Source organism: Hemicordylus capensis, chromosome 6, assembly GCF_027244095.1.
Source record: "Hemicordylus capensis ecotype Gifberg chromosome 6, rHemCap1.1.pri, whole genome shotgun sequence".
Taxonomy (NCBI): domain Eukaryota; kingdom Metazoa; phylum Chordata; class Lepidosauria; order Squamata; family Cordylidae; genus Hemicordylus; species Hemicordylus capensis.
This window is the reverse complement of record NC_069662.1, coordinates 90,811,035-90,824,657: the sequence shown is the minus strand read 5'-3', so window position 1 is coordinate 90,824,657 and position 13,623 is coordinate 90,811,035. Positions and strand designations below refer to the sequence as shown.

General features: G+C 41.4%; 1 protein-coding gene across 2 annotated transcripts in view; it reads right to left on the bottom strand.

The window, feature by feature from the left end:
- Positions 1 to 13,623, bottom strand: part of DPY19L1 (dpy-19 like C-mannosyltransferase 1) — a 107,961-nt gene that overhangs the window by 72,941 nt on the left and 21,397 nt on the right. For both annotated transcript variants that reach the window (XM_053260700.1, XM_053260698.1), the window contains exon 8: positions 9,523 to 9,580. In XM_053260700.1, the coding sequence (XP_053116675.1) occupies positions 9,523 to 9,580 (58 nt within the window). The remainder of the gene's footprint in view (positions 1 to 9,522; positions 9,581 to 13,623) is intronic.

Here is a 13,623-nt window from a genome sequence, read left to right as displayed (position 1 = left end):
ACAAAATGCTATCCTTAGAATGAACACAGAGCTGATAAGGTATGATATTTGAATTGCTGTTTCAATCTTAACAACATTTGTTATATTGTTTATTATAGAATTGATGATAATACTTTTATTCTTTAGTCCTTCATGAGGAAGCCTCGGAGAAAAATACTGAATATCCGTACAGTTTTTAAGGACTTACTAGCGAAAGAATTATTATTACAAGCTTCAGATAACAGAACGGACTATTATTACAACACATCTCTCTATGCTAAGGACCTACTAGCAAAATAATTATTATCCTTACAAGCTCCAGATAACAGAACGGACTATCGTTACAGCACATTTCTCTATGCTGATTTTAAAGGAGTGGAACTTTGCCAACATCTCCTATAAATTTATGTACTTTGGGAAATAGTGAACTTGTTTTGGTGTTCTGTTGTAACATCACAGTCCTTCATACTGATTAAGCAAGATTGGAATACTTTTACCATCTTCATTATTCTGTGCTCTGGGCAACTTTGGACATGTCTTGGTGTTCTTTTGAAATATGTACGTTTATTAAGAGATATATTTAAAGAATTCAGGACACATATATATAAAAATATAATTATTTAATTCCAGATAAAACCCTAGCTGCCGCATTTTGCGTTAGCTGTAGTTTCCGGATATTCTTCAAGGGCAGCCCCATTTAGAGCCCGTTACAGTAATCCAGCCTTGACGTGACTAAGGCATGGGTAACTGTGGCCAGATCTGCCTCAGATCTCGAGAAAGGGAAGCAGCTGGCGTACTAGCTGAAGCCGTGTAAAGGCACCCCTGGCCACCACCTCCACCTGAGCTTCCAAAAGCAGAGCCAGGTCCAGTAGTACCCCCAAGCTGCGTACTTGCTCCTTCAAGGGGAGTGCAACTCCATCCAGAACCGGTAAAATCTCCTTATCCCAATTGGCTCTCCTACTGACCAACAGTGCCTCCATCTTGTCCGGATTCAATTTCAGTTTATTAGCCCACATCCAACCCATCACGGCCTCCAGCCCCCAATTCAGGACATCCACCACCTCCCTGGGATCAGGTGACAAGGAGAGATAGAGCTGAGTGTCATCTGCATATTGCTGACAACTCAGTCCAAGTCCCCGGATGACCTCTCCCAGCGGTTTCATGTATATGTTAAACAGCATGGGGGACAAGACCGAATCATGCGGGACCCCACAGGCCAATGGCCACGGAGCCAAGCAGTAGTCCCTCAGCACCACCTTCTGGACCCTCCCCACAAGAAAGGACTGGAACCACTGCAATGCAGTACCTCCGATTCCCATACTCGAGAGGCGGCCCAGAAGGATACCATGGTCAATGGTATCAAACGCTGCCAAGAGGCTCAGCAGAGCCAACAGGGACACACTCCCCCGTCTAGTTCCTGGTGTAGGTTATCCACTAGAGCGACCAAGGCAGTCTCAGTCCCATATCCGGGGCGGAAGCCAGATTGAAAAGGGTCCAAATAATCTGTATCATCCAAGACCCTCTGCAGCTGAGATGCCACCACACACACTATCACCTTGCCCCAAAAGGGCAGGTTAGAGACCAGTCTATAGTTGTCTAAGTCGGAGGAATCAAGGGAGGGCTTTTTAAATAATGGTCTTACCACCGCCTCCTTGAGGCACGATGGCATTCTGCCCTCTCTTAATGAAGCATTAATAATCACCTCCAACCATCTACCTGTACCCTCCCTGGCAGCTTTTATTAGCTGCCAGGGATAGATGTGTCCTCTGTGAATTTGTCCAAGCCCTTTCTAAAGCCATCCAAGGTAGTAGCTATCACCACATCCCATGGCAGAGAATTCTATAGATAATTATGCCCTCTGTGGGGGCGGGGGGGGCGGGACAGGTTGCTCACCTGTAACTCTTGATCTGGTAGTGATCCGTTGTATTCATAAGGAATGGGTTCTGCACCTGCACAGGGACCTAATGGGTAGACTAACTGGCTCCTCGGAATGCCCATCCAGCCTTGCACATGCACTGTGCTTCCAATGAAATTGGCAGTTGGGGGAGCCATTTCCTCAGTTTCTTGCAGACTGCCCCAATCTGACGATACTTCAAGGTAACCACTTGAAGTGGTAAGGGTTTTCCCCCCCTACTGTAGCAGGGAGGTTCATGAGGGTCTTATGAATACAATGGATCACTACCAGATCAAGCGTTACAGGTGAGCAACCTGTTTTTCTGGATCATGATCTGTTGCATTCATAAAGAATGGGTGATTAGCCAGCTTCTTAAAAGTTGGAGGGCACAGTAGACCCAGAAGCCTATGGCAACACCCTCTTTAATGGCATTGAGGTTTGGCACACCTCCCAAGCAGTTTTTAAGCTCATGTCAGCAGGGAGTGCTCAGAGGCTTTCGCCTCGTGGCAGCAATTAAAACATCCGTTTATCAATCCAATTCATTAGGCAACAGAATGACCTTAAGCAGTTCTGAGGTCAGTAATCCAATAAACCAATATTTCTCTTTTGTTTGTCCATTTCTAGAAATCCGAGGAGCCAGCACCGAGGTGTTGACGCTTTGGCGGTCAAATAGAAATTTAGGAAATGGTGCCCACAACTGCCGATTTCAATGGAAGCACAGTGCACATGCAAGGCAGAGTGGATATCACAAGGAGTTTGTTAGTCTATCCGTGACGTTCCTGCAGAGGAGTAGAAGCCATTCCTTATTAATGCAACAGATCACGATCCAGATTACTTCCTTTTGTTGGTCCTAAATTTTCTGGCATTCAGTTTCATGGGATGACCCAGATTCTAGAGTTGGTATACAATTACTAGGTACTAGGAATAAAATCCTGCTTGACTTTGACTCCACTGCACTGGCGTGATTGCCTGTTTCCTCAACAGCTCCTTGACCACCTCTTTCAAAGTCAGAGTATATTGGGAATATATCTTATTCCCATAAAGAGTGGCAGAGTCACGAATTGTATAGCATATCCCGTCGTGATTATTCTCAGTACCCACTGATCTGATGTTATACGGTGCCATGGTTGAGCATGACATGCCAGTTTGATGGGGACACTGGTGGGCGTCAAGGAGATGTTTTTCTTTGCCCAGATGGTCATTGATGGTGTCCAGCAGCTGGGTGCAGGTGTCCAGCAGCTGGGTGCAGGTGTCCAGCAGCTGGGTGCAGGTGTCCAGCAGCTGGGTGCAGGTGTCCAGCAGCTGGGTGCAGGTGTCCAGCAGCTGGGTGCAGGTGTCCAGCAGCTGGGTGCAGGTGTCCAGCAGCTGGGTGCAGGTGTCCAGCAGCTGGGTGCAGGTGTCCAGCAGCTGGGTGCAGGTGTCCAGCAGCTGGGTGCAGGTGTCCAGCAGCTGGGTGCAGGTGTCCAGCAGCTGGGTGCAGGTGTCCAGCAGCTGGGTGCAGGTGTCCAGCAGCTGGGTGCAGGTGTCCAGCAGCTGGGTGCAGGTGTCCAGCAGCTGGGTGCAGGTGTCCAGCAGCTGGGTGCAGGTGTCCAGCAGCTGGGTGCAGGTGTCCAGCAGCTGGGTGCAGGTGTCCAGCAGCTGGGTGCAGGTGTCCAGCAGCTGGGTGCAGGTGTCCAGCAGCTGGGTGCAGGTGTCCAGCAGCTGGGTGCAGGTGTCCAGCAGCTGGGTGCAGGTGTCCAGCAGCTGGGTGCAGGTGTCCAGCAGCTGGGTGCAGGTGTCCAGCAGCTGGGTGCAGTTTTGTTGGTTTGGCCTTTCTTTAGGAGTGTAAGTTTGGCAGTTAAACCATTGATATGGCCTCCTATAATCTTTTCTTTCCCTCTGGTGGTGACTGTATTGCCTTCTTTAGTAAGTCTGGTATCTTGAGCCCATATATATTTGGGTCATAAAACATTTACTTGTATTCTTTGCTTTCTTCCACTGCTCTACTGTGGTAACTCTTTCCTCAGAAAACAGACCTTTCCCATCAAAATGAAGTCCTTCAATACGCCCTCACATATCCTGCTGTAAGGTGGTCGAACACAGCCATGTCTTATCCTTATTGCCGACATTAAGGTTTGGGATTCAGACTCAGCTAAATGTTTTGCGTTAGCTTGTTGCACATGATGTAGTTCACTATCTTAATAGAAAGGCATGCAGTCAAATACATTCTCCTGCCAAGGACATCCAGTTCATGGCCCTCCTTAGCAGATGGGGTTGTATGGCGTCTTCCCCCTCTGGACAAAGATGCGCAGTCTATGATTAGTGAGTTAGGCATTGGATGCCTCATAAGATATTCGTTATCTTCTTCCTGACTCTGTAGAGAGTTTCCAACCATTTTGATATTGGTGTGCAGGTCTCAACGACCTCCCAGGATGACTTCGCTGCCTTGGTGATAACTGGAAGCATTGGTAAATAAACCAGCTGTAGTCCTGCAGTTCTCTTTGCGAAGTTCTTCATCGGGTTATCGGATGCCTGGATGTCGATGCCAATGATAGCCCAGTGGTCTATGTCGATGATGATTTCAGAGGTAAAGTGTACGATGTCAAAGAAGATTTCGATGTCACAGTAGATTGATCTTTCGGTGTCCATGTCTCCTCAGAGGCTCTATGATGATGAGACGCCAAAGGTTGCTCTCCCGGCCTCAATATCAAAGACATCGATAAAGAGCGCGGCATTGAAGGAAATAGCTGAAGAGTGGGCGCGGGGGAGAGCGATACAGCTTGATGACGCAACTCTGATATTGAATCACGGTGGACACCAGTGGGCCTTTGGTTTGTTGTAACCCCATAGGAGACAGGGTTTTATCCAAGGACTGACTTCGATGTTTTTCTTATGAGTTTTATGTGGGGGTTTTTTGTGGTGGTGCCTCCATTGAGGGTGCACCGTTCCTTTTCGGGCTAGACTGAATGGCAGTTGGCTTTTTGAAAGATGATTCGTCCCTCAAGGTTGAGGCTTTCGGTCCCGACGCCAAGATTTTAGACTGCTTCGAAATTGCTGGTTCTTGGTATTGACTTCGAAGTAGACTCTGAAGGGACTGGGGTTTGGGGCATCAACTTTCCCGGATGGAGCACGTCTTCCATCAAGGCGACCTTTAAACGGGCTGTCCAGTTTTTAAATGTCTGCTTTGAAAAGGCTGAGCAGATTGGGCAGGTTATTGCACTATGGTTCTCCCTGACACACAATAAACAAAGATAGTGCCCGTCGTTTGAAGGGAGTTTCTCTTTACTGTTTTTGCACCTTTTAAAGATGGTCTTCTCCCTAGGAGGTTGTAAACTCATGAGAGGTATTACAAAGAGGGGGGATTTAGCAAAAGAGTAGTTAATTTCAGTCCCGGGTCAAGCCAAATAAATCCGCATGTCTCCAATACCGTTTAGCCATTCCGAAGTCAAAATTCATTTTTTAATATTGATTGATTGATTTGATTTGTATACCGCCCTTCTAAATAAGATGGATCCCTGTCCCCAAAGGGCTCACAACCTAAAAAGAAACATAAGATAGACACAAGCAACAGTCACTGGAACTACTGTCCTGGGGGTGGATAGGGCCAGTTACTTTCCAACTGCTAAATAAAGAGAATCACCACGTTAAAAGGTGCCTCTTTGCCAAGTTAGCAGGGGTATTATAATTTACTATAATTGTCAATATCTGGGAGTAGAGAGCAGAGTAGTCGTGTCCGTTCCAATTTCAAGCCGTTTAAAAGATATTTACTGATCATTTCTGAGAAGCTCTGAACCAAAGATCATCACTAAGGTGGTAGAAAAGAAACTGAAAAGAGGATGCCTAACCACCGCTATAAGGTACTGCAGGGCACGTGCACGAGGCAGTTAAAGGCGTCTCGAGGAGCTAACGAGTTCTACCCGAAGTTGATATACGCAGGCGCAGGACCCATACTTTATGACTGTTGTGGAATTCACTATCCAGATTATTAGCATTTTTATTTTTCAATCTCTTTCCTAATGATCACTAGCATGAAATTTGCCTTTTTTGCAGCTGCTGCACACTGAGACAACACTTTCAACGAGCTGTCTGCAATGACCCCAACTTCTCTCTCCTGGTCAGTCACTAACAGCTCAGACCCCCATCAGTGTATATATGAAGCGGGAGGTTGACGCAATATGCATCGCTTTACACTTGCTTACATTGAACCACATCTGCCTTTTTGTCACTCACTCCTTCAGTTTGGAGAGATCCTTTTCGAGCTCCTCACAATCTCTTTTGGATTTCACTACCCTAAATAGTTTGGTCACTTTGCTGCTTACCCCAACTTCTAGATCATTTATGACAAGTTAAAGTGCACTGTACAGATCCCTGGGGGACCCACTAACTTCCGTCCATTGTGAAAACTGTCCATTTATTCCTATCCTCTGTTCCCTGTCCTTCAACCATTTACCAATTCACACATGAACCTGTCCCCTTATCCCATGACTGCCAAGTTGACTCAAGAGCCTTTGGTAGGGAAGTTTATCAAAAGTTTTTTGGAAGTCCAAGTATACTATTTCAATGGGCCTTCTCCAGGTCTGTTCTTCTATATATTTAACAATTTTGTCCTTAAGTATACTTTCCATCAATTTACCTGGCACAAAAGTTAAGCTAACTGGCCTGTAGTTTCCTAGATCCAATTACACATTCTTTTAAAATAAAACAATACAGTAGACTCTTGGTGCTGAATCTGTAATGCAATTACACATCCTGTAGTATCCCTCCCTGTTAAATCTTTGCATATATACCTTAGCTAATAATCTCTCTAATACATCATTACATCCCCCAACTATTGCAGGTGCAGCTATTCCAATCCTGCTATATGCAGACAATGCTGCCATCATCTCACGAACTCCAGTGGGCCTAAGGAGAGCGCTTAGGCTCCTGGCCACTTATTGCAAGGCAAATCACCTGGTAATTAATTTTCAGAAATCCATAGTGATGGTATTTGCCAAGAGGCCTAAGAGACTTAATTGGCATATATTTATTCATTCATTCAATCAATCAATTTCTATACTGCCCTTAAAAAAGTGGCTCAGGGCGGTTTAAACAGAGAAATAATAAATAAATAAGATGGATTTCTGTTCCCCAAGGGTTCTCAATCTAAAAATAAACATAAGATAGACACAAGCAACAGTCACTGGAGATACTGTACTGGGGTGGATAGGGCCAGTTACTCTCCCCCTGCTAAATAAAGAGAATCACTACATTAAAAGATGCCTCTTTGCCAAGTTAGCAGGGGTTACTATAGAAGGTCATTGTATAGAGCAGATTAATAGTTTTAAATATTTGGGTGTGGTTTTTCATGCCACTGGTCATGGAAGGCCCATGTTGACTATGTTGCCCAACAGCGACAAAGGAGTCCATCAGCAACTTTAAGATTATTTCTCTCCAAAGATGGACAGGTTAGCCCTGCAGTGTTAAAGCTATTTGCTGCTAAATCATTGGCCCAACTCTTACATAGTGCACAAATGGGCCCCTACTACTCTAAGGTGTGCACACATGTACACACTCAATAGTTTTCTGATGTCCGCTCAATTAATTTTAGATCCCACGCAGGTTGAATTAGAAAGGCCCCACTCTGAATGCATGTGCGCACACAGTGCCTTGATTCAGCCGCCAAGAATCAAATTCTTTCTGCACAGAAATGGAAAAAAGCTAGAAGAACCATTGGCCCCTACCCAAATTACAGGCCATTGGAGATTTTCTGCTCTAATAAACTTAGATTGGATATTTAGGGCCCCTCGATGTATTTCCAATGCAGTGTTGAGTTTGGAAATGGGCCTACAGAGAGTGGAAACAAAAGCATGGATTTCAATCCTTAATTATTGGCTGCAGATCCATTTCTCCCCTCTGGGGCTGATCCCTCTTTTGCTGGCTGATAGGTTTTAATCCACCTGGACAAAAGCACTATTGGGCAAATTGTCATTACTTGGCTTTTCTACTTAATATTTGTCATTGTTGGATAACAATCAAAACAAGGAGATCCTCAGAGGATCTTGGACACTGAACACCAGAATGATTTCAGCTGAATTTCGGAAACCATAAGAGGTGACTTTAATCGAGAACCTGCTAGTTACCTACTATCACTTTCCCTACCAAGCCATCAAAGGGTGTTTCTCAGAGCAAGATATGATGCCTTACCATCAGCAGTTCTATCTGGAAGGTTTTTGAAAATTTCCTTGGCCAGTTGGATTTGCCCTTGTGGCTCAATCAGGTTGAATCTGTCCACCATGTGCTGCTGTTCTGTTCTTTTTAGCATGATAATTGGCACAGTTTTATTTCTCCTCTAGTATCACATTTTTCCGGCCGGACCGCTGACTTTTATGCCACACTCCTTCTTACAGATAAGAAAACTTTTATCACCTAAAATGTTGCCAAATTTTGTGCAGCTGATGTTAAGATTCAACAACAGCTAACTTCTAGCCCTACTTCCTAAATGCCCTTACAAGAGGCTTCTATGTTGGTGTATTTTGTATGACTGAATTCTTATCAGAATGTAGTATTATTTGTTTGTACATCTGATCAATGATCGCAATAAAGTTATTCATTCATTCATTCATCCTGTAGAATTGCATTTTTCTGAAATAAGGAACATACCCCAAGCTAGACCTAACTGAAACAGAATGTAGCCAAAAATTACTTCCTATACAGCCAAAGAACATGGTTAATCTTTAGTTTGATAAATTTCTAGGCATTTTGAGAGGGTAGCCTGCTTTCTCCAAGTTATAACTTCAATATAGGATATTTCAATAGATGACAAACTCTTTACACTTATGGTATAGAACAAACAGAATTACATGGGCAGATATTTAATTAACAAAGATTTCAGAAAAAGCAGACAACAGCCAAACGTTGCTCCCACATTAGAATGTTTTCACACACAATTACTTTTGCCAATCCCCCTTTCTCTCTGCTGACTCCAATGTATATCCCCAAGGGCCCCTTGCTCTCAGGGACATATTTTTGGAGGGCATCCGGAATAGGTAGGTGGAGAGGGGAGATGTTTCAATAAAAAGCACGGCATGTACAAAATGTTCTAACACAAAAGTAGCATTAGTCTGGATGCTGCTTGGTAAATGTAAATTTCTTAATGTTATGAAAGATAACATAATGCTTCAATTTCTGTCAACTATGTTCTTTCACTAGAAAAATATGCAATATAGAATAAAGAAAGAAGAGTCAAAGATGTTGTACTAAAGCACCTCAAATATATCTGGATTATATTTGACTTAACAGAACTACTTTATATTCAGTTTAAGAACTCAAGAATATAATGCCATGGAGCAAATCAGCAGCTGCAATTTCTACTGTCGCAGTAAGCAAAATATTGAGCTCAAGAATATTTTTAGAATAGAAATCATTTATATCAATGTATGAGAGTAAGGCTGCAGTCCTTTCCATCATCAGTAGAAAGTAAGTGGGACTTACTCTGAAGCAAACATGATAGGTTCAGGCTGTACATAACATGAGTTTTCTGCATGCAAACATCAGTGTAAGGTCAGTGTTGGCCAGTGTACTGACCAACAACTTAAGACACCTCCAAGTGTCTACCTTTTTTTTAAAAAAAGCTTACTTTGTATGCATGTTATAATTTTTTAAGCAAGTGATCTGAATACGAAATATCTTACCTCTCCGTGGTTAAAAAAGTAGCATGCTACTGTAAGTAACCCTCCAAATCTGCTCCCACTGTGAAAAAGAAATAAATACTATCTTCAGAGGTAGCAGGATCTTTCATAAACTTAGGCTACATCATAAATATGTTGCTTACTTTATGAATAAGATGATATAGTGATGATCTATGCATACTCCCCTACTCCAAACAAGATTTGGGACCCCTTTTAATGCGTAGATAAAACAAATACAAACAGGGATCTTGCAAACTTGAGCAAACACATTTCAATGTTAAAACATCTACCTCAAAACAGCTGGAGACTCTTCAAATTAAATACAGCAACCGAGACTAAATACAGCATTGATTATTTACCAGTAACCAATATATTAAATGCATCAGATTGGTTATTTAGTCTCAGTTGCTGTATTTAATCTTTAGAGATTCCAGCTGTTTTGAGATAGAGCACTGACAAAGGTGTTTTAACAATGAAACAGGTTTGCTTGAGTTTGTAGGATATTTGTTTTATCTATGCATTAAAAGAGGTCTCAAATCCTAGCTTACCTTATGAGCAACAGCAGAAGTTTACATGAACCAAATGCCAAGTAGTTAAAACTAACTTTTAGCAATATTTTCCTTACTGTGTTCCTTAGGAGGCAATTTTTTGGATGTTAAAACATACCCTGCTCTACATCTGCTTACTTTATGACTAAGACAAGTGCTTTATGAATAAGATGAGTGATGAGTGCTTCCAAAGTTCAGGTAATTCCTTCCCATATGCAGAAAAGTAATACTGAAATATCTGGTTCTACCAACTTGTGTATAGGATTGCCCCTATGTTGAATCAGTATGGGTGTGATTTTCAGGGCAAGAAAGATCCTGTATTCAGACAGCGACAAGATCTACTGGCTTGTACATTACTTCATACATGCAGTGAGAAGAGTAGGGAGAAAAGGTAACATTCAAGCAGGACAAGATATCATCTCCTCCCTGCAAGATTCTCATGAATCTGTTTACATTTAAAACATCAAAAGTCTTAACATAAAAGGAAATTAAAATACATGTGACTCTCACAGTTCCTTTATGGCACATATGATGCTGCCTTGTGGTTTTTGGCATAGTCTTTCTTCACTAAAGTTTGCCACTCACACTAAAGAGCTTCTGTGCCTTGTACACTAACACCCAGCTATAATTTTATTTACAATCTGAATCAGCTATTTGAGCATAAACCAGTAATGAGGGGCCATAAGACAAGGTAAATCCAGAGACAATCATGGTGTGGATTCTTAATTTAGCAGAATATAATTTAATTTTAGAGTATCAAGGTGATCAATGACAGCATATTCCATATTAATCTAGTTTTTGCTTATTTAGATAGATAAGAATTCTGTGAAATATACAAGGAAAATTACAATAGTAAATAGTCAAATGGGACTACTTATGTATCTTTGGGTAGAACTCTGTTTACAAGAGGAAGTTTGAGATATTTTCAAAAGGAAATGTGAATATAAATCCATCTTTTGAGCTTCTCTGCTTCATAATTTTATACCAGGCTATCTAGAACAGACTTGTTAAATGTAATGTAATATTCTTCAGTAAATAAATTTGATTGTTAATTTGTTAAAGCAAGAGTTTTAACAGAATACTTTCAAACATATCCAACCAATTGCTTTTTGAACATTGCCATCTAGAGGATGAATGGAACAATTTAAAAAATAAAATGTTTTAAGATGCTTATTTCATTACTAAATTTCAAATTATATTTTTAAACCAATCATAAATATTTTACGTATATTAGGAAACAATACAAAAAGCTTTTTAGAATATAGTAAGAGGTGAGACATTATCATAGAAATAAAAAAATAAAGTTACATCTAAATAGTTTATTGCTTCAAATATAATGAGCAGGGAGCATTTCCCAATACCTATGGTTGTTTTTTAAAGTAGCTTTAAGGAATGTGTTAACGTCATTAGGTAGGTAATATCCCTTTCTGTAAACCATTAAAAATGGGTGCCATTTATTCTAGTTTACAGCTATACAAACTTTAGTTGCTATGAATAAAATTTAATACCAAATTTAAATTTATAATTTCAGCATCTTCAAATACGTAGAACACCACTTCTTTAGGAACACAAAGGAATAAAGTTTCCTGTCATTTCTTGAATATATTTAATATTTCCATCCAAAAATCTGGATATTAAAAAGGGCACAACCAGGAAAAAAAATAGATGGTCAAGGTTTAAAAAACCATTCTCAGCTACCAAACTATTTTACATTTCATTCAACTCCTTTGCAATAACTAAGTTCAGATATGGGATTTCTGTCATCTTTAAATGTCCATTTCAGACTTCATGCAAAAAAAAAAATTCCTAGAAAACTTCTGCCATGCTCCCTTAGTGTTTTTGGTTTTTTGTTGTGTGTTTTTAAACAGTTATAAACACCTTTTTAGAGAGGCTTTTAAATGTTTTATCTACTGCTTATGTTTGATACTTTTTACTTATACCACCATCGATTTTAAACTTTTAAAATGTGTAACTTTTAAATGTGGTTTTAGTTTGGTATTTTAACTTTTAAAATTTTATTAATTTTAAATGTTTTATATGGTATCAGTTCTATTAATTTAGTGAGCCGCTCCAAGCAATAGTATGCCAGAGGAGTGAGATATAAATATTTTGAATGAATCAATAAAAATCTAATGTTTTGTTGATATTGGTAAGCCTCAGCTGCATGCCCTTCATTATAACGATATCCAATAGTTTTGGCCAAAAAAAATCAAGAAATGAAGAGTGTGAACTACACACATTCCTACAGATATGCTTCTTCCAGTGTTTACTCTAAAGTCAGAACTACTGGGGCTTACACTGAAGTAAGAGTGCATGACAGTTTAAACAGGCTTGATGCTAACAAAGATATATTGCTTTTATGCAACTGACGATCTAGGAGTGATCCGTTGACATTCATAGGTCTGGGATAACATGCCTGTGCAGGACCTCGTGGATGGATTCTCATACTCCTTGTAGTCCCCATATTCCACATCTCGTGCTTGATATGTTCATTTATTTTGGCAGTTAGGACACCATTTTGTTGGTTCCTGGATGACTACCATGGATAGAAAATAAAGTCAGAAATCCATTGACAGGTAAGGACTATTTATTCTTTTTATTTGGAGGGAGAAACATACACTTCAGTCTACTGTAGCAGGGAGAAATCAAAGGGTCTTATGAATGTCAATTGATCATTCCCAGATAATCAGCTACAGGTAAGCATCCTATTTATCTGGACCGTAATCCATTGCCATTCATAAGTCTGGGTGATTAGCAAGCTTTCCCAGGCAGCAGATGCAGTAAATTATTGCAATACTCTTTTCAAAACACTCCTCCCAAAATTCATCTCTGCAGCAGAATGGTCAATTGCATAATGCTTTATGGAAGCTAACTGAGGGGACTAAGTTGCTGCCATACAATCTTTATGCCAGATAAATGAGCAGCAGAGGCCCTAGTGCAGGGTTTCTCAACATTGGGTCCCCAGATGTTATTGGACTCCAACTCCCATAATCCCCAGCCCCAGTGGCCTTTGGTTGGGAATTATGGGAACTGAAGTCCAATTACATCTGGGGACCCACACGTTGAGAATCCCTGCCCTAGTGGAATAAGCCTTTATAGAACAAGGCAGCTCTGCCTCCTGAATCCTGTGGGTTAAAGCAATCAACTCAACTAGCCAATGAGGTAGACACTGTCAGGAAACAGGTTTGCCTTTGGCCTTGCCTTTAAATGCTATAAATCGCTGCTTGCTCTTATGAAAGTTTTGATGCTCTTAAGGTAGAAGAGGAGAGACCTTCCGACAGCTAACGAATGTAATGAACGTTCCAGGTCAGGCCTGCTCAACTTCGGCCCTCCTGCAGATGCTGGCCTACAACTCCCATAATCCCTGGCTACTGGCCATTGTGGCTGGGGATTATGGGAGTTGTAGTTCAAAAACAGCTGGGGAGCCTAAGTTGAGCAGGCCTGTTCTAGGTGCATAGCTTGATTAAGAAAGTAGGCAACAAAATGTCCCAATTCAGATGGAAATCAGAAACTATCTTTGGCTGAAACCTCGGTCCATACACATGAGGACTGCGTC